Here is a 20,843-nt window from a genome sequence, read left to right on the forward strand (position 1 = left end):
AGAAACGTCATTGGGTCTTAAAGAAGGGCGTCATTCGATGCCATCTTAACAGCATCATAGGCCCCCTGGCAAAATAGAGCGCTGTAGCCAAACAGAAACAAACATTGGCATGCCCCCCTATGCTTGTAGGGCCCAGCGTGCCCACACGTTAAGACGGCCCAAGTTTCCTAATGGAACTCCCAACGGATGTCAAATTGTGACGGTGTGAGTTGTGACCCTGTAGGACACCGTAGTTAACTTGTGTCACAGCCGAGTCCACTATGCCCATCTGCCAGCCTAGAGTGCCCAGTGTTGTCACCGTCTGTCCCTCAGAGGACATCGAGTGTGCTTCAAACCGCGAGTTAGGGTTATACAGTAGAGCACTTTAAGAAAACACAGCTGAAAACACGTTAGTGTAACACGGCCTTCTCCTAACTTCACTTGAACTTAATCCTGATACTCGTATGTTCAGTTCATCATAATTACTATTCACGGTGGCTCTAAAGTCCTTACTGACCTCAACTCTCTCTTCTGTTTCCTTTGCCACCTCCACCGACTCAAAGCATCCTGATGCTCCAACAGTGATGGACTACAAGCCAGAAGTCTACATGACCATCATCTTCATCATCAAGTCCTTCAGTGAGATCCCTAAATCCAAAGAGGACTGTTTCATGGATGTGAGGTAGAATGGCCAGAGGGGACTGGTCAGGGGGTCTCGTGGTCTGGCATCCCTGCAGATTTTATTTTGTTCTGCAGCCGTCTGGAGTTTTTTTTTTTGTTTGTTTGTTTTTTCTGTCCCCCCTGGCCATCGGACCACCTTACTCTTATTCTATGTTAATTAATGTTGACTTATGTTTAATTTTTATTGTGTCTTCTATTTTTCTATTCTTCATTTTGTAAAGCACTTTGAGTTACATTTTTTTTTTGTATGAATATGTGCTATAGAAATAAATGTTGTTGTTGAGAGACGTGTGAGGTGACATTACAGGCAGGTGGCCAGGAGGTTTTGGAGTATTTTAGAAAGAGCTCACATCGGCCCACCTCACAATCCACCAGACGCCCCCTTCTTGGTCTCAGTGACCAGGACATCCCACAAAGGTACCCACCTGGATGAGTCCCAGACACACACACACGCTGAATGGCCTCAAGCAGATCTCACTCAGGGACGCCCAGCATATCTGGCACAAGATCATGCCAGATGAAATGCCCGACGAAATGCCCAAAGAGTCCATTCCGTGTCTGCAAAGCCACGCAGATACCCGAGGCGCAGCAGGCATCGATGACTGGGCTGCCAGCCTACTGCGGGGCAATCGGAACCACCACAGACCAGCCTGGCCGCCTCACCTGCATGGGCATCACTGGCATGTGCGGCCAGAACTCAAGCGACGGTCCCGGGACTGAGCCGAGGCGCGCGCCGCTTCAAGCCGCACCTGCCCTGCCCTGCCCTGCCCTGCCCTGCCGACTCCTTTTCCCGATCGCCCCCCGGACCGCCCGCCGCCGCCGCTTTGCTCTTCTTCTTTTCTGAATGTTCTTTAGTATTGCAGTGGTGCTCTCGCGAGAGCCGGCCCGTCTCACCTCGTTGCCTTCATAAGGTCCCGCCGAGCCGGCCCAGCTCAGTCTACGTAGCGCAGGGACCGGAGCTGCTATCGTCAGCGCCGCCGAGACGCCATGGGCTGTGACCAGAGTAAGACCGTCGCCGAGCAGAGCCACGGGCAACAGGTGCGCTCTTCGTTTTCTGACCGATAAGCTTAAATACGAACGAGTACCCGGGTTTGGGGGCTCTCTCTAATCACCCCTCCCCGGGTGGATATCTCGAGATCGTCCGCTTTTAATTATTCCTTTGGGAAACGTTGTATGGGATATTCTTTTGGGAAAGTCGCGATATAAAGGGTGGCTGGCACGGAGGGGGTAAAAGACCTCGCATTGGAATTCCAGTTGTTGTTGGTATTGTTTTAACGGGACCCCGCATCGCCTGACGGGTGACACGATTACGGTGCCCCCCACGACCCTGAACTTAGACAGTAGGTGGGTGGCCCTTCAGTGTACCTTAGTTACGGTGTTTCTGCTGTAGTTGGGACGGTCGAGTCGCCGGTTATTACATGCAATAAGTGGACCGTCGCTCCATTAAGAGGACCGTTTAGTGGCGCTGTGTATGTGACGGCGGGCGGTTAAGATTCGCTCAGCTTTACACCGGACAGGCGAACTGACACCTCGCACAGTGCAGTGTGCCACCACTAGAGGGCGCTGAAATGAAGCAAACGGAAAGGAAGCTGCGTGATCAACGAATGGCTTTCGTGGGGCACACTAGACCCACCAGGCGGGACGATAAGGACCCCACAGACAGTGTGCTTCACGCGTGTCACCATCGAGACTGCTGTGACACCCCACCCCCTGCAACTTCACACCACGTCACTTCAGCACTTGGATTTGAACTTTCACCACACCCCGTCCTCGTGCGCACGGGACCCCTGAAAGTCAGCAGTCATCGCCACCCTACCCTGGCACAATGATGCGATGGCGGCCTTGTGAGTGAGGGGCACCGACAGTCCTTGGCGACTTCCCATAATCAAAAGAGGCGACCCCTTTGGCAAAGGGTGCCTTCCGCCCAACCACTGTCTTCAAGAATACGGTTTACAGATGAAAGCAGCCATAATGTCACGATCGATCGATCGCACGGCCGCTATGACATCTGCACGACGTGAGTGGTGTGAGGCAGGAAGGCGCTATATATAATAAGCGAAGCTAAGGCCAGTGCAAACAGTGTCAGAGTCACGTGGAATCTAGGTAAATTGGGGGGCGGGCAAAACAGTACAAGACTGAGGGTCGTGGGTCCGGCAAACCTCGCATTTCAGAAGTGCTCGTCGAGTCGTGGCAGCAGTGGGCGAGACGGCGAGGGTGGCTTGTATGTTGTTGTTCTACTTGGAGAGCGGCCTGTTGAGGACTTTTATGTTGATACGGCCTTTCATCGATTGCCTTTGTCGAGGCACCTGATTGGGGAGGAGAGAGCGCGGCAAGATTCGGGGGCGGAGCGTGCGCTTGCGCTGCCCGCCCTTTCGTTCGTTCGTTCGTTTGTTTGTTTTTCTGGCGTTTTGGTCTTCGTGGACACCGAGAATGTCGACGTGAAGGGAAAGGAAGCGTCAGCGACGACGACCCTCGCGAGGCCTTACGGTAACCTCGGTAAGGAGAGTGAAAATGTCTGACGTGTTAACAGGGAGCAGCCATTCGTGCCGCCCAGTCTTGGACATGTCAGCAGGGAGAGTCGGGCGGCTAGCGCGCTTACTGAAAGACTTGGTGCTGTCGTCGAGTTTATTCAGTGATTCGAGGCTTGTCCGTTTTTACACCCGTTGGTCAGAGTATCGCTAGTTTTACTAAAAGTCACATCGCGGGAACGGTCGACCGAATCTGCGGAGTTCTTAGCAGACGCCACGTTTATACGTTTGCCAGCTGTGAGCGACGGCAGTGACGCGGTGTTGGTGGGCACCTTGTTGAAAGTGCCAGGAGGCTTTAGAGCGTGCCCAGGGGTTGACTCTCGAATTTGAGTTTTGGGCGAAGTTTGAAGAGGCCTATTCTATAAAGGGTCTAAAGTGACCCAGGTACTGGTAGGGGGCAAATCGAGATCTACAGCTGGAAAGGAACGAGTCTTAGTGACAGTCGGTGACAAATGCCACGTCCACAGCTGGAATCAACCTGCAGACGTGGTGAAGGAGTTCAGGGAAAGGCTTCCGTTTGTTTGTATTTAGGGGGCATGTGGATGGCATGTGCCACACAATTGACCCACCATTGGGGGGCTGAGGTCAAGCTGACTACATTTTCATGCCAGTCGGTCCCTGGGCCTGAGGATGACAAGTCAATGTGGGAGTCCATTTATGATGACTGTAGTAATTATACTAATGATGATAATAATTATTCACATTATTAGATAGTTAGATAGTATTATGTCCTGTTTGTAGATCTGTCAGCGTGATTCTCTATTATTAGTGACCGCGTTATTAGATTTGCTGCTGGATGAATTGTTGGCAAAAGTGCTTTTAATGAAAACTTACCAAGCAAAGTGGCAGTGCCAGAAAATCCATGGGAACGGTGGGAGTGTTGTTACCAGTGGACGTCTCGATAGTTTTAATGTGGAAATGGAGATTCTTATTCCAAAAGGTAGCAGTCGAGAATTGGCAGTATGGTGGTGTCCCCGTCTGTGAACTTGTTGTCAACTTGGGCCCTTTAGGATTTGTAGTTGTACCCGTTGGTGGTGGTGGAGGTGGAAGAATCACCCGTGAAAGCACTTGGGAGTAAAGCAGGGGTGAGCAGTGCCAGTCCTGGGGCCTCATGCATAACGGCGTGCGTAGAATTGGCACAATAACACGACGTAGTCTGTGCGAGCGCCAACTTCCGTGTTCTTCCGCTACATAAACCCCGGTCAGCGTGAAAAGTAATGCACGTGTACATGCCTTCTGTCCCACCCCAACCCCTCCCCGAATTACACCTCTTTGAATATGCAAATCAATGTAATATAAATGTAATTAAAGTCGCACGTTAAATGCTTTGTTTTGTATGTGATCTTCTACTCGTATGTGATCTGTGTGTGTGAATCACTACTTGCTTCTTAAACTGGCTCTCTTCCTCCAACTGGTCACAGAGTCCATGACATTCGTGATATTACAGCTCTCTGAATAACTCAAATACTGAGATGTATACGTGATGTCATTGTCATGATGATAGGAGCTAAAGCACGTTATTAAACAGGAGTTTCACTTTGATGAAATCATTTATTACAGCAGTACTCAGGGGCGGCTCTGGGCTTGTGGTGGCACTGGGCAGAGGAAGAATTGGTGGCTCCTTCGCCCGCCAATGTCAGTATGATATCTTACGCCACGTCCATTGTAGACACTGCACAGCCGCCTCGTGCTCATGACAAGCGTTTAACTTTTGTCGAAATTTGTCGCTGTGTTTTTAGCTGTGTTGTTATTTTCTCTTTCTGTTTTATATTCAATATATGTTGGCGTGGCCGTCACTGCAGTCCTTGCTTTTCTTTCTCTAAGTAGCCGATCGCCACACAATCAACTCTGTAATAGACGTTAAGTCATCTGTAAGCTTAGCGCCGATTCTTCAAAACGTTTAAAGAACTTTGAAATCCCGCGAGACAATGCGAGTTACGCCGCTGACAGTTTCCTCCTACGGTTCATTTGAGTCTCTTGTCTGTCAGCTGCCTGCCTCGATTCCCACCATTGTTGCAACTATTTACCGCTCCCCTAAATTCAACAAAGAGTTTCTGAATGACTTTTCTGCTTTTTTAGCTCATTTGTCCTCGTTATCTTCGACCATAATAATAATGGCTGATTTTAACATTCATTTGGATGACAGTAAGTCCTCGGCGACCAGAGATTTTATTTCTTGCCTTGATAACTTTGACTTTCAGCAGTTTATGGAAACCCCGACACATTTCAAAGGACATCTCTTGGGTTTGATTTGCTGTACCGGACTCGCTCCGAATGATTGTACTGCGGAAGAATTTCCCTCGTCAGATCATTTTCTCCTTACATTTAATATGACTCTTACTGTCTACACCATCAAACCTCAACGTGTAATAACTTTTAGGAATCTTAAAAATTTCAACATGGCCAATTTTCAATCAGGTATTGATGCATTTGTGGAATCATTACAAACCATTTCTCCGTCAGATTTAGTTAACTTTTATAACGAAGGACTTCTTGACATTTTGAGTTCGGTAGCCCCACTCCAAACCCGATCAGTTTCATTTACACGCACTGCCTCATAGTTTACACCAACTTTACACATTTTAAAATCTAAAGGTCGGCAGTTAGAACGGCTGTACAAGAAGTTAATGTTCATAAAGAGATGTATTCCAGCCATATCATCACTATAGGGACAGCATACGACATGCTAAAGCTGCCTATTTTACTGCCCTCATTTCTTCCAACAAGGGGAACTCTGGGACACTTTTTTGCTGCTCAGATCGCTAACAAGTCCTCCAGACTCTCTTTCCTTGCACTGCCTTTCTAACGAATTCTGTATCACCTTAATGACCTTCTTTAACGATAAAATCCAGGCAATATGTTATAATTTAGGCTCTGCTGCTATTGACTCCACCATTGATGATTTTCCTCCTCCTACTCATTCATTTTCTATGTTTGACCTTCCCTCCGCCTCAGAAATCATGGATCTCATCAGTAGCTCTAAGCCTTCGACGTGTCACCAGGATCCAATTCCCACTGCTCTGGTTAAAGCCTGCCTTTCCTCGCTGGCTCCTCTCGTTGTTTCAATTATTCACTCGTCACTTTCCACCGGAATTGTTCACCAGTCTATGAAAACTGCAGTGATTCACCCCTTACTGAAAAACCTGCGGCTGACCCTACTGACTTTAATAATCTTCGACCAATTTCTAATCTTCCTTTTATTTCAGAGGTTCTTGAACAAACTGTGGCTTCCCAAGTACATCAGCATTTATCTGCTAACAGTTTATACGAACCATTCTAGTCAGGCTTTCGACGTTTTCACAGCACTGAGACGCCACTGATTAAGATCACTAATCGTCTCTTAGTGGCTGCAGACTCAGGCCTAATCACAATCCTTGTTCTTCTTGACCTCAGTGCTGCATTCGACACCGTCTGTCACTCCACCTTACTAAACAGGTTATCTCGTATTTCTCACATCCCGTTAACGTGGTTTAAGTCGTATCTTACAGACAGAACTCAATTCATTCAGCTGGACGGACACCTCCAATGTACCTCCACTCCCGTAGTATCTGGGGTTCCTCAAGGTTCTGTCCTCGGCCCCCTGCTGTTTATCATTTATCTGCTCCCTTTGGGTGTCATTTTTCATAAATGGAAGATAAACTTTCATTGTTACGCAGATGATACCCAGTTATATATCTCACTTCACCATCTTCACTTACTGATTGCCTTGCTGAGATCAAGTCTTGGTTTTCTTCTAACTTCTTGCAGTTGAACTCTAATAAAACTGAGGTGCTTCTTATGGGCACGAAATCTGCAATTGTGAAGGCATCAAAGATCTCAGTATGAATAGACAACACATGTGTTACCTGTACAGATCAGATAAAAAGCCTTGGTGTCATTCTGGACAGCACGTTGTCTTTCCAGTCTCACATCAGTTCTGTTACCTGAGCAGCTCACTTCCACCTGCGTAACATTAATCGCCTGCGTCCATCTTTGTCAAATCACTCAACTGCTATTTTAGTCAAGTGTTTGGTCACCTCCCGCCTGGACTATTGTAACTCACTTGTCTTTGGTGTGCCCCAAAAGTTACTAAACTTCAACTTGTTCAGAACTCGGCTGCTCCTATAATTACTAAAACACCCGACTCTGATCACATCACACCTGTTATTCAGGAGCTTCATTGGCTGCCAATAAAGTTCAGGGTCAACTATAAAATTGTAGTCCTTACATATAAGGCGGTTGTTCATAATCTTGACCCCACATATCTCTCACAGCTCCTACAAGTCACTAAACCTTCTCGTACGACGTGTGGCAGAAAAGTAATGAGGCTGATGTTTTATTTACCAAAGTTTTTCTTTTTTTCAAACATCAGTGTTCTCCCCTTCAAAGTAGTTCCCTTGGGCAGCCACACACGGATGGAGACGTTGTTCCCACTGTTGGTAGCAGCGCTGGAAGTCTTCAACCGGTACGGTCTTCAGCATGTCTGTTACTCTTTTTTGGATGTTTTCTAAAGACCCTAAATGACGTCCTTTGAGGACATTTTTCAGTCACGTGGACTGACGTCAGGTGAATAAGGGGGCTGGGGAACCACAGGAATGCCTTTTGAGGTCAAACATTCAGTTATGGAGAGAGAGGGCAGTTTTCTGGCACCATTTTGGCACAGACCTCTCGCATGTGCAAATGTTCAGTCAAAATTTGATGAACGGCAAATCTGTTCAAATTGAATTGTTCACTCAACATTCTTATTGTTAAACGACGGTCTGATCTCACAAGAGTGTTCACACGTTCGATGTTTTCATTGGTTTTTAAAGTTGAAGTCCTCCCTGAACGGCGTTCATCTTCAACGTGTTTTCTGCCTTCCAAAAATGATTTGTGCCAGCGAAAAACTTGAGCTCGAGATAAAGAATGTTCCCCAGAGGCCTGTTTTAACTTTTCAAACGTCACACTTGCCGTTTAATGGCACAACGTTGCTCCAAATTCCGCTGTTCCATTTTGCGTGACGCACAACCAAAAACACAACTTCGCTAACAGCAGTCACAAAAATCTCGTAGTTAACGGAAGGAGTTGAAAGTCGCACTGAGCTATGGGAGGGCACTGATACACGGGCTCTATCAAGGACGACAGCGCAGCGCTGCCAGGTCGCTTAGTGTTGCCAGTCTCGTTACTTTTCTGCCACACCTCGTATGCTCAGATCCTCTTCTTCCATCAACTTAAATAATCCACCAGCACGTCTTGTCACGATGGGGCACCGAGCATTTAGCAGATCGGCACCCTCCTTATGGAACTCATTACCTGCCTACCTCAGGAACACGACGACCCTTCACCAGTTTCAGGCTAATCTCAAAACTCATCTGTTCAAAATTGCTTATTCACTGTAACTGTTACTGGTGTTGTTTTATTTGGATTTTACATTTTAAGTTATTGAATGTTTAGTTTTTATCTGATTTTACAGTGACCTTGAGTTTTTTGAAAGGCGCTTCAAATAAAATGTGTTAGTATTATTATTATTATTATTATATCTTCGTAGTACATGTTTAATTATTCTATCCTTCACGACACTCCCAGTGATGAATACAGATTATTTAAATGAAGTTCAAGTTTTATCTGTATAATTTAACAAACATATTTTGCTGCATTTCACCTTAAAAATGATCTCGTCATCATCTGTAAATACGCGCTTTATAAAGTGGCTCAGGTTGTGTGATATTATAACTGTAGTGCAAGTTTCCAGTGAGGTGATTGTACTTATAAGTCCTAACAGTTCTACAAGGAGCAATTGATTGACTGCATTTAAAGTTCTTGGGATGAAACTGTTTGTGAACCGCGAGGTCCATACAGTAAAGACTCTGAAGTGTTTGTCGTATGGCGGCAGTTCAAATAGACTGTGCGCGTGGCTGAGACGGCGTGAGCTTGATGCTGTACCCGATGATCCGATCAGCTGCTGCTGTGATTCACACTCAGATACAGTGATATAAATACTCCGAGTGGTGCAGTGAGAGAAATATTGAAGAAGATGATCCGCTGTGGCAACTCGTAACAGGAGGAGCTGAAAGAAGAAGAAGAAGAAGAAGAAGAAGTGAGAGTAACAACGCTAAAGCAGTTCTGGTATTTAGAATACTATGGCTGTTCCCTGGCCCATCATATTGTTACGAGTTCATTCCAATCCGATGCATTACACTAACAAACAATATGCGGTTAGTTTCAGTGTATTTATAAAATAATGAGTAACCACACAGGAACAGTACCATTGCTTTGACGCTGGGTGCCACCAGTCTGCTAAACCGAGCGGAGAACTTGCGTACGCCAGGGCATGAGGTACCATGGAAAAGTGCGCGGCTTTACGCCAAGTGTAGGTTTTATACATCGTGATTTGAACGTGGAAAAGTTCTTGGGCAACATTTCTGTGCGTACGCACCGTTCATACATGAGGCCCCAGGTGTCAGTTATTGCTGAAGAAGCACGTGTGGCCTAAGTGCTTCATTCTGGTGGTCTCGCTTGTTAGATCCCCCACCCTTAATGGCTTATTTGAGTCTTAAACAGCTGCATTCCCTCTTTTTATTAGCAATCCGATGCAAATGACAGAGGAAGCTGCACTTTTCCGTCTGACTGCTGGTTTCCATTTTCACCCTGTGTGTGTTCCCCTGGTTGAATTATTTCATTGTCCTCAATGTATCGAGATTTCCCTTTTGGGGTCAATTGAGTTTAGCTAATCTAATGAAATATTTAGAAGAAAACTGAAGAGAAACAAGTGAAGGACTGGGAAGGATGCATTTTAGGCTTCAAATGATTTGAATGATATCCTTGGAGAGGAAGAAATCAACGACAGAAGAACGAGCCGACATGGCCGAGTCCAAACACTAGAAGACCTGAGAATGAAGCGAGACCCGTCATTGGCGAGGATTGGTGTCTGACTGAGCAGCGGGCTTGGGACGGGACCGTCGTGAATCACTGCGCTTTACAGTATTGGACTGGTCTTGGTGGAGGCTGAGAGTCGTTTGTGGAAGTCTTAGAATTGGAAACGTCAGTAGTAGAGTAGCAGGCCAGAGAAACGTCACCACTGAGAGTGTTGGGAGTGAAAGTGAAGCGACCGGACAGAAGGGAGAGGATTACAGCTTTGGTGGGAATGCGTGGAGTATTTGGGATGGAGGGCTTCCACTTTTAGAGAGAGGGAGAGAGAGAGCCTTTGAATATTGTGCCTGACACCTGGGAGTACACACACACACACACACACACACACAACTGATGAAGGTACGCCTTGTGACGCGCGTCTGCCTGCCTGCTGAAGGAATCGTTATTGCAGTTGCTGTTAATTTCGTTCGGAGTGCCAGTGACAGTTTTAGTGAGTGGTGTACTTGTTTTAGCAGCAGTGCCGTCAGGTTGAGCTTCTCTACCAATCACATTCCTACGTGCAGACAGCTGACAACAATACAATTAAAATCCATCCATCTATTATCCAACCCGCTATATCCTAACTACAGGGTCACAGGGGTCTGCTGGAGCCAATCCCAGCCAGCACAGGGCGCCAGCCCACTGCAGGGCACACACCCACACGGGACAATTCAGGGTGGCCAGGTCACCTGACTTGCATGTTTTTGGACTGTGGGACACATGACGGCAGTGTTCACACCAGAACTTTTTTTCCAGCCGGGTGGCAAGAAGAAGTAGCCTGGTGGGGCGGGATGGGGACATTTGGTGGTGTGGAAAATGAAATGTGCACTATTTTTATTAGTTAATTATTATTAATTATTTTCCAAAGGTCAATATGACTTACTTTTTTTTAAAGGTTTGACACTTGTGAAAGAATATTTTTATTAAAGAAGTCTCCAATTCAGGGTACTGCAATCCTAACAAAAATTTGAAATAACAATTGTTATGACATAAACCACAAGTATTGTCGCTGTCGGGAAGAAAAATGAAAATATTGAAAAAAAATTATAGGAAACCTAATGAAGACAAATGTAAAACTATTCTTCAAAGCCAACTTGTATATGCAGAAGGTGTCTTCAGTGAAATATTTCTTCTTCTTTTCTTCCTGGAGGCCCAGGTGTCTGAAGCTTTCCCATAATCAAAGTTCCCAGGATCTGGGCCTTCCAAGGAGATCACTCCTCATACACTGTCGTAGTGACTGTCCTGCAGAGTCATCAGACAGCCATCTAGTGTCACTGGCCATTTTCAGCTTAATCTGGGCAATGTTCAGAATATTTCGAATTTCCGTTAAACCGGCCATCCTAACTGAAGAGTTTTGGAAGAAATAGAACAGCTTCCTTAAGATGTCGTTCAGTTTTGTTAAATGAGGTACAGCAGCAGCTGCTTGGCACTTGCAAGGGCCAATGGGTGGTTTACACAGTGGCAGCTGACCAGCAGGAGTCCAGATGTTTTATCTCTAAGTGGTTGTGCCACACCTTTGTGATCGTAACGGCCGCTCCATCTCACCGTAGTCCACCCAGATTAGAGTGTCCACAGTCTCACTCGGTGTGTTCAGTGATTGTCTCCGCTTTGCCATCAGTCGTATTGCGGGTTGATACAAAACTAATTCTGACCTCTGTAGTGAGCTGGCAAACACATTTCATGTAAATAATTCATTGTTTTACATCTGACACGTCTGGTTTCATCACACACAATACTGAAACACTTTACTGCGCGTATATTTTCCAGTATGTTAGACTTTATCTCTGATGCTAAGCCGTCCAGCAGCTCTCGCTTGTATTATTCTTTCAGAGGTGTGATGTACGTTTGTACCGACACTGAGCTGCTGTAAAATGGCACATCCCGTTTCTTGGCACTGTTCTAACAGCTTTTCAAACAACGTTGTATGTGGCCAACCAATCCATGGATCTTGAAGCTCCCAGATACAGGCCTTTCAATTTGACCGATTCCAGTTTGCTCGAGTACACGCTTTCCTAAAAGGTCAGCAGAAGACTCCGTGTGCGTTTTACTCTTATCATGGTCCAGCAAGCTTTCTTTTTGAATTCTTGTGTGTGGCACGTTTACCCCAAGTGACCACTCCTTGGGTGTTTGACACCACATACCATTGTCTTTGACCATTAGCCAATCAAACTCTTTACGCCGTTGTTTGTTAACGCCAGGTAAGCGGTGTTTAGATTTATCAATTGGCAGAGCGTGTGCTGAAGAGACCCCTGATGGACCAGCCTGTGCAGTGTCTTTGTCTGAAATTGCCACATGAGGAGTGGACGCCGCACCTTCTTCAGTTTGTGACGTCTCGTCTCTGAAATAACTGAGCAGTGTTGCTTTCTGAACACTTCTTTTGCTCATGTTGGTAAAGCGTACGGTGGGTACGGAGAGTATTCAGACCCCCTTCAATTTGTCACTCTTTGTTATATTGCAGCCATTTGCTAAAATCATTTCAATAAATTTTTTTTCCTCATTAATGTACACACAGCACCCCATATTGACAGACAAAAAAAGAATTGTTGAAATTGTTGCCGATTTATTAAAAAAGACAAACTGAAATCTCACCTGGTCCTAAGTATTCAGACCCTCAGTATTTAGTAGAAGCCCCTGTTTGAGCTCATACAGCCACGAGTCTTCCTGGGAAAGATGCAACAACCTGGATTTGGGGATCCTCTGCCATTCCTCCTTGCAGATCCTCTCCAGTTCTGTCAGGTTGGATGGTAAACGTTGGTGGACGGCCATTTTGAGGTCTCTCCGGAGATGCTCCATTGGGGGGCTCTGGCTGGCCATTCAAGAACAGTCAGTCCCAGAGTTGTTGTGAAGCCACTCCTTCGTTACTTTAGCTGTGTGCTCAGGGTCATCGTCTTGTTGGAAGGTCCCAGTCTGAGGCCCTTAGCACTCTGGAGAAGGTTTTTGTCCAGGATATCCCTGTACTTGGCCGGCCGCATTCATCTTTCCCTCGATTGCAACCAGTCGTCCTGTCCCTGCAGCTGAAAAACACCCCCACAGCATGATGCTGCCACCGCCATGCTTCACTGTGGAGACTGTATTGATCAAGTGATGAGCAGGGCCTGGTTGTCTCCACACCAACCACTTAGAATTAAGGCCAAAAAGTTCTGTCTTGGTCTCATCAGACCAGACAATCTTATTTCTCACCATCTGAGTCCTTCAAGTGTCTTTTAGCAAACTCCATGCGGGCTGTCATGTGTCTTGCCTCTCCTCAGTGTGTGGAGACAACCAGGCAGTGCTCATCACTTGTCCAATACAGTAAACCTTCTCCAGAGTGCTAAGGACCTCAGACTGGGACCTTCCAACAAGACGATGACCCTGAGCACACAGCTCAAATAACGAAGGAGTGGCTTCACAACAACTCTGGGACTGACTGTTCTTGAATGGCCCAGCCAGAGCCCCCCAATGGAGCATCTCTGGAGAGACCTCAAAATGGCCGTCCACCAACGTTTACCATCCAACCTGACAGAACTGGAGAGGATCTGCGAGGAGGAATGGCAGAGGATCCCCAAATCCAGGTTGTTGCATCTTTCCCAGGAAGACTCGTGGCTGTATGAGCTCAAAAGGGGGCTTCTACTAAATACTGAGGGTTCAAAGGGTCTGAATACTTAGGACCAGGTGAGATTTCAGTTTCTCTTTTTTAATAAATCTGCAAAAATTTCAACAATTCTTTTTTTTTTGTCTGTCAATATGGGGTGCTGTGTGTCATTAATGAGGAAAAAATGAATTGAAATGATTTTAGCAAATGGCTGCAATATAACAAAGAGTGACAAATTGAAGGGGGTCTGAATACTCTCCGTGCCCACCGTACCTTTGAATAAGACTTTTGAGTGGGATATTCAGTGCACTTCGGCAGGTACGCATTCTCGACGTTTCTACTTTATTCTCGCCATTTATCTCGAGATTAAATTCGCCATGTTGACTTTATTCTCGTAGTTTGCCATTAAAGTGGAGCATCGTAAACTAGACGTCATCTTAATTTACCAGATTTTCTCAGACCCCCGTCATAAGTTATGTAGCAACATCTCGACTTTATTCTCGACATCTAGTTTTTTTTCTTCACTATGTCCGTATTTTTTTTTGTCTTCACCGTGGCCCTAATGCACTTCCGTACAAACCCCTCAGCAATTCAGTGACAAAACGACACAGCGTCTGCTCCAAGGAGTTTCTGCTCACTTTCTGCAATATGGACGCAAATACAAGAACGGCAGATGGGGTCGCTTTAAACAGGAGCCACAGCGAGCGCCACGAGGAATCTTGCACAGCGAACACACCTAATGGTTAAACGACCGCACGAGTATATGTTGGGGGGCCGTGTACTTTACAAGAAGAGAGCTGCTGTACGCCATGCAGACTGCGCTGAGGACGCTGAGGACGGAGATCTCGCTTCCGGACGCCATCTTTCTGATATCTGACAGGCGGCTTTCACTGGACTTTTTATTTTTTTTTTATTTTATCAGACCCCCCTCTCGCCCGCCCACCTCCACATCCTCTTTGCTTGTGAAGTGCCGCTCCGCTCCCGCTATTAACATGTAGAGCCCCCTCTCGCCCGCCCGCCCACCTCTCCATACTCCATTAAGCTGCTACAACAACACCAACAACATTTATTTCTGTATCACATTTTCATACAAAACGTAACTCAAAGTGCTTTACGTAATGAAGAATAGAAAAATAAAAAGTAAAATAAGACAACATTACTTAACATAGAAAAGGAGTAAGGTCAGAAAAAAACAAAAAAAAATCAGACCTGCAGGGGGCCACGAGACCACCCAGTGCCCTCTGGGCACTCTCCCTCACATAAATGAATTGGTCCTCTTTGTAGTTATTAGCATGTGCAGCCCCCTCTCGCCCGCCCACCTCTCCATACTCTTTGCTTGTGAACTCTGTTCCGCCTCGACACCCGCTATTAGCTTTTGCAGTATTTGCCCGCCCAACTGCCCGCTCGTCCCTTGCCATCTCTGCAGATCATGTCATCTCACAATGTCATGCGAGATGACAGCTGGGCGCTCAACTACGGGCTGAAAGACGCTAGGGAGGGCACTGAGTGGAGAACAAGCAAAGTCCAGGCAGGGTGGACCCGAGAAGCGAAACCAGACGGGTCTCCTACCCACTGCGCCACCGTGCTGCCCTCAATTAAGACAGAACAAGGAAAGTGCCGTTAGGGTCTGCCGTCTCTTGAAAGGCCCCTTTGTGGGATTCGTGTCTCGTGTCGAGGATGACTCGTGTTCTTCTCTTCTGTCTATTGTGTTGTGTTGACCCCCCTTTTTTTTTTGACACCCAAACCCCACCTGGAGGGGGGGGGGGGGTCTCTCTTTGAACTGCCATTTCTGTTTGCTTGTCTTCTTGGAAGGTCAGAGCCGGGGGGCCGTCAAGTAGCAGGGTCTGCTCGAGCCCACGTTAAGCTCTCGAGTTTACCTGCTCCTGTACTGCTGCTGACGTGTGAAGAAGCGCAGATCAGAGTCAGTCAGCCATTTTCTAACCCACTTAGGCCTGCTGGAGTCCATCCCAACGGGCACCGGGCACAAGGCAAAGGACAAACCCTGGACAGGGTGCCAGCCCATAGCAGGGCGCACACACACACACACGGGCCAGTTTAGCATCACCAGTTCACCTGACCTGCAGGTGTCTGGATGGTAATGGAGAGCCCACAGGTGGCAGTGCCAGTTACTGATTTATCGATCGTTTCTGTGCCTGCCAGTTTGTATCAGTAAATCTGTTGGCTGGACTTCAGAGTTAAGTTAAGACATGTTGTCATTGATGAAGTGTTCTTAGTGTGTGTGTGTAGTGGTCAAGGCTTTGGACATCAGACCCTGAGGTTGTGGGTTCAGATGCCACTCCTGACACCTCTGTGTGGCCCACTTCGCCCGCGTGGGCTCCAGCTGAAAACACAAAAGAAAGAAGTGTCACCACGTGTGTCTCCTATGTGACGAGGTGCCTTAGAGACACCGGCTGAACAAGTCAGTGTGACGTTGAAGTGTTTGTCGATGAAGGTGGCGGCGGTGGTGACATTGAGAGTCTTCCTGGCGAACGGCACCTTAGTGTCAGGGCTGGCGCAGTGTGACTCTTCCTGCATGTGTCCTTGTGTTCTTCTTCTTAAACGTGTTCTCGTGTAGCTGCTCCAGTGTCATCCTCATCCTCCTCTTCATCCTCGCTGTAAGTGCTTGTAGCGTCAGTGCCCCCCATGCCTGGTAAGTAAGAGTTAACCCCAAATCCCGGCGTGGATTGGGCTTTGGTGCCAATGAAGTGTGATGGTGCCAGCCTGTCATTGTCACTCGTGTGTGTGTGTGTGTGTGTGTGTTTTGTCCACGTCGCTGTATTGATGCCGTTTTTGTGTTTTCTCTTCCACTGCAGTCTCCTGATATTCAGCGATCAGGGTCGCCCGTGTGCAGCTGCTGTGCTGATTGTAGTTCAATGGGACAGGACGCCACTCAAGTTGGTACTACTTGGTATTGCTTCCTTTATCTGCTCCTCCTCCTCCTCCTCCTCATTACAGTAGGCACTGTCTTTTTGTCTTTTCTTTTTCTGTGCCCCCCTTCTTCCTCTGCCAGTTTATGTGTGAAGCTTTCAGCAGGGCCGCAGGTTCAGGTGGGCTGACAAATTACCCCCCTTGGGATTTTAGCGCCGACTGATTGGTGCCAGTGGCCCGAGTGTCCCCCGATCACCCTACCGGGGTCAGAAGTGGCATCCCCTCAGATAGAGACGGCTGTGGAAGGAGCCTGGGGTGGACGGGGCGGAAGGCTGGCTGCTTTAATGGCCGAGTTGGATGGCAGTGCCGTACCCTCTTTGTGCCTCTTTAATACATGTGAGCATAGAGCTGCTCGGGACGGGCAGGAGTGTCTTTGGGCTTCCTTCATATCGGCCGTCGAGAGTGTCCTGCCCGCCCAGTGGGCAAAGACGGGGCCGTCCTTAACACTGCAGGCCCTGCTCAGCTATTCTTGATGTTGACGTGTGCCCTGGCGCCACCCCCTGTACCCGCACCTGCTTGGACTGTCCGCTGCCATGAAAAGAGTATGACTGTGCCCGCTCGGGTCAAAGGGGCCGTACTGGAAGAGGGTCTTGTGTTCGGTAATATTGAAGGTTGTCGATTTCCGCTCAGGTTTAGTTTTCTTAGCGTGGCTCACTTAGAGCGTTTTTGCCGTTGGTATCGATGCGAACTTTCAGACCCCGCTACCAGAGAGCTGACGTGTGACCCCACCGCCCCCAGTGCACCAAAGAGTAGAAGGGCGATGGCCCTTTGAAGCCTCCGCCACTGACCGGTTTTTCAACCGCTTATTCCAGACGGGTATACGGCGCCACCCAGCGCGAGGGCTTTGTGTCTGCCCACCGGCGTGATGTGAAGCTCCCGCTGAGAGGGTGAGTGAGTGGCCAGTGTAGGGCTGTCGAGGTGTCGTCACGAGGGTCTTTGTCATCATCACGCGCCCTGTGAAAGGCGCTATATAGTGATTGTGTGTGCTTTAAGAGGGCCTAGCAGGTGTTTGGTGTGATGAAAGGCGCTATATATGGATGGCATAACAGAACTTGTTGACCTGTGAAAGGCGCTATATGGGGAGCGAGACCCCAGAAGTGGCTGCACAGCATGGTGGACCCCCGTGAAGTAAGGCAGTGCTCTCCATCCATATGATGACTGACGTTCCTTGTGAAAGGCGCTATATACGTGTCTGCTTTTCCCATCGTCACCGCAGCTGAAATGTCGTTGTGTTTTGTGTTTGATCTCTCGCAGGTAGAAGATGAGGAAGGCAGAAGCCAAAGTCCAAAGAAAGCGCCTCTGAACATCAAGGTGAAGGTCTCTGGGAAGCGCGAGACCGACGAGATTGTGGACGATTACGGCGGGGTGCCCGTCGCCATCCCCGTGAAGGGCCGAACCACTCCGGGCGGCGAAGGACACGCCGAGATCGGGGGGAGAGTCAAGGACGGGCGACACTCGGAGGGAGGGAAGTCGTGGAAGGAGCAGGAGCCTTCGGTCAAGGAGGCCGAGGAAGGTCAGGCCCTGGAGGAGCAGCCGCCCAACAAGGAGTACTTCCTGGAGTCCAGAGCTGCCCCCAGCGCGCCGTCGTCGGTGGGCACCCCGGACGTGGACAGTCAGCCGTCCGTGGCGAGCTACGCCTTTGAGCCCGAACTGAGCCACGTGCCGAGCGCGGACTCCGCAGAGGGTGAGGGCGCCGCGCGCTCGCCCGCCTCCGACGGCTACCTGGAGGACGACGACGACGACGAACTCTTTGAGTCAGAGCTGGACTTCTGTAGCTCGAGCTTCTCGAAAGGCAGCACCTCGCTGGAGGAGGGCGACAGGCTGGCGGGCAGCGCCCTGCACAAGCGGAGGTACAGGAACGCCAACGAGTGGAAAAAGAAAGTCACCTTAGACACGGAGCGCGAGGTGCGCCTGGAGCGCGAGGCCAATGTGGCCGTCCTCAAGGCGCTGGTGCACAGGTGCATCCTCATCAAGAAGCACCTGCTGGACAAAGAGACCCTCAGCGACCTGCAGTGAGCCCCCTCTGTGCCCTCCCCCATTGTCTAATGTAATCTCCTTTGAACCCTCGGACCGCCTCGCTCTCGTTTTTTTTTTTATTTCTGCATTCAACACACTTGGCCCCCCTGAGCTCATCACCCTGGTATATTGGTTGGAATGGCTTATAGCGCCTTTCACACGTGTAGAGCCCCTTTAGTCCATCTCTACTGCACGTACACTGGTCGTGGTGGCATGTAGCGCCTTACGCTTATTTTCAGGGAAAGTCACTGTATGCAAATGGTGGTTGTGAGATGAGCCTTCGGGACAATCGAGTGCCCATCAGCGTGTCACTTTGCAGCGCTCGGCCGGTGGGCAGCGGTAGTGGCAGTTGAGCCCTGGTTTCACATGGACTTCAGATGTGAGCAGTGCCAGGCGTGTGCCCTCGGGTTGAATGGCGAAATCAGCTTTGCCAGTCTCGTGCCTTGGGACTGACTGTGTGAACCCTCTTGGCTCAAGTCCTGTTTTCTGTGTTGTGGAAAGCAGCCCGGGCACAGACGGGCGGAAACAACCCAGTGCCCCTATCCAGGGTTGAGCCCCCTCGTGGTCCGGCCGCTCGCCACAGTGTCTATATAGCGCCTTGCACAGTCTGTACTGCCTGCAGCTCCTCTCAGGCGTCTCCAGGGCAAAAGTACGATCAGTCGAGATATATAGCGCCTTTCACCGCCACACAGCATTTGAACTCTTCGACACACAGGTCAGGTCTGAGCGGGTGAGGTGGGCGCCCTCGGGTGGAATGGCATCATGGCCAGAAAGCAGGTTATATAGCGCCTCGCCCTGGGAGGGGAGTCTCCTGGACTGGATTGTGCCCGTCGTACGTGCGTCTTGGTGACGCGCCCCTCTGCACATTCGGGCGCCTTTCACCACCTCAGTAGCAGCACGGTGCCCAGCTTCAGTTTCCCACTTGGAGTTTTCATGATGTGGTGGTGGCCCCCGTCTGATTGGTAAGCTGTGCTGGCGTGTCAGACAGGTGCCCACTGGTTGAATGGCATCCCATCAGCATGTCGGAAGTGGGACTGGAATTTGAATGGAAGGAGCAAACAGTTGAGACCTTCTGGCTTCTTCAAGTCACTTCAGGCCTTTCACACTCGCAAGGCACTCGTCAGTGTGTATGAAGTAAAGGCTCGCGGTCATATAGCGCCTTTCACGACTCGTACGCTCCTGCTTTATTTATTTACATTTCAATAGAACTCTTGGCACTTTACAGCCCCCCGCTGGCGGGCAGCAGCAGCAGATTTGGGCCCCCCTGGTGTTTTCGTGGCGCCTCTGTGGGTTTCTTGATGGTCTCTGGCGACACTCGTCCCGTGAATTGGATGAATAAAGCAAACGCTAAGAGCATTATATAGCGCCTTTAGCCTCTTTGAAGCCTTGGTACGGACAGCTCTGTCATTTTAAAACGGTCATCGGGACGGCGCTAGGTGGTGGTGCCTCCCTCAGCAGTTGGTGGTCTGTATGGCGCCTTTACAGTGGGCACAAGAAGAATGGAGAGAGAGAGAGGGTGGCAGGACCCGAGCCTCGTTTAGCTGCTCAGTTCTGCCCCCGTCTAGGGGGGGTGCCATGGAGGGACTTGTGGCTCTTGAGCTCCCACCTCGAGGACCAGGAAACGTCCAGGGAGCACTTCAGGGGTGAAAGTCCTCGATCTGTGAGCGGTGATCGTGATGTCCCTGCAAGGTGTGCCAGCCCTGGCTCGGGTGTTTAGTACTCGCATGTCACCCGCACCCCGCTGCCTGCCACTCTTCCCAAGTCACATTCATAACTGGCACACCCCGATTTCAGAACGCCTGGGCACCACGCTAGCGCCTGGGCACTGTGGAGTGAGCGTGAATTGGAATATCGTGCCATCCCTCCTAATCCCAGGTGCTGTGAAGGTATGGGCTCAGGTAGGGCGCCTGATGGGTCCACCGCCCCGGGTTCAATTCACATGCCAGCCCCCCCCTCTCTGTTGAGTTTGCATGCTTGTGCCAGCTGTGCCCTCACGCCCCAGGTTGTGCGGGTGAGTGAGTGCGAGCTGCCCAGGGTTGAGTGGCTGTGCCCCCCTTTGGTCAGGTCAGACAGTGAGTGCCATGTAATCCTCCAGATGCGCTCAGTACCACGACTGTGGTGGGCTCCAGACCCCATCTGATCGGGCGCCCCCTCTGAATGGCAGAACTGAAGTGCAATACGGCGCCTTTGACCCTGGAAATGCCCACTTACTGGGTGATCTCCAGCAGGAGACCCGGCGCCTTTTCAGTCCGGTCTAGTGGGCGTACTGTATA

At 49.1% G+C, this 20,843-nt stretch overlaps 1 protein-coding gene across 4 annotated transcripts; it reads left to right on the plus strand.

Annotated features, from left to right (window-relative positions):
* Positions 1–1,620: 1,620 nt before the first annotated feature.
* On the plus strand, positions 1,621–19,916 carry LOC120526940. Of its 4 annotated transcripts, none has more exons than XM_039750042.1 (3): positions 1,621–1,698; positions 16,440–16,580; positions 17,809–19,916. In XM_039750042.1, the coding sequence occupies exons 1-3, from the start codon at positions 1,648–1,650 to the stop codon at positions 18,568–18,570; spliced, it is 954 nt and encodes a 317-aa protein (XP_039605976.1). In that variant the 5' UTR covers positions 1,621–1,647; the 3' UTR covers positions 18,571–19,916. The 4 variants fall into 4 exon arrangements, 3 of the variants coding, with proteins under 3 accessions (XP_039605976.1, XP_039605977.1, XP_039605978.1); XM_039750043.1 differs by having other exon boundaries at positions 16,440–16,520; XM_039750044.1 differs by lacking the exon at positions 16,440–16,580.
* Positions 19,917–20,843: the final 927 nt, after the last annotated feature.

Source organism: Polypterus senegalus, chromosome 3 (genome assembly GCF_016835505.1).
Source record: "Polypterus senegalus isolate Bchr_013 chromosome 3, ASM1683550v1, whole genome shotgun sequence".
In the NCBI taxonomy this organism is placed as follows: domain Eukaryota; kingdom Metazoa; phylum Chordata; class Cladistia; order Polypteriformes; family Polypteridae; genus Polypterus; species Polypterus senegalus.

Bases quoted from the DNA above. Each gene is read 5' to 3' on its own strand.
- LOC120526940 (XM_039750042.1), top strand. From the start codon at position 1,648: ATGGGCTGTGACCAGAGTAAGACCGTCGCCGAGCAGAGCCACGGGCAA. The intron at 1,699-16,439 runs GTGCGCTCTTCG...CTTCCACTGCAG, and splicing joins AGCAGAGCCACGGGCAACAG to TCTCCTGATATTCAGCGATC. The intron at 16,581-17,808 runs GTAGGCACTGTC...GATCTCTCGCAG, and splicing joins TCCTCCTCCTCCTCATTACA to GTAGAAGATGAGGAAGGCAG.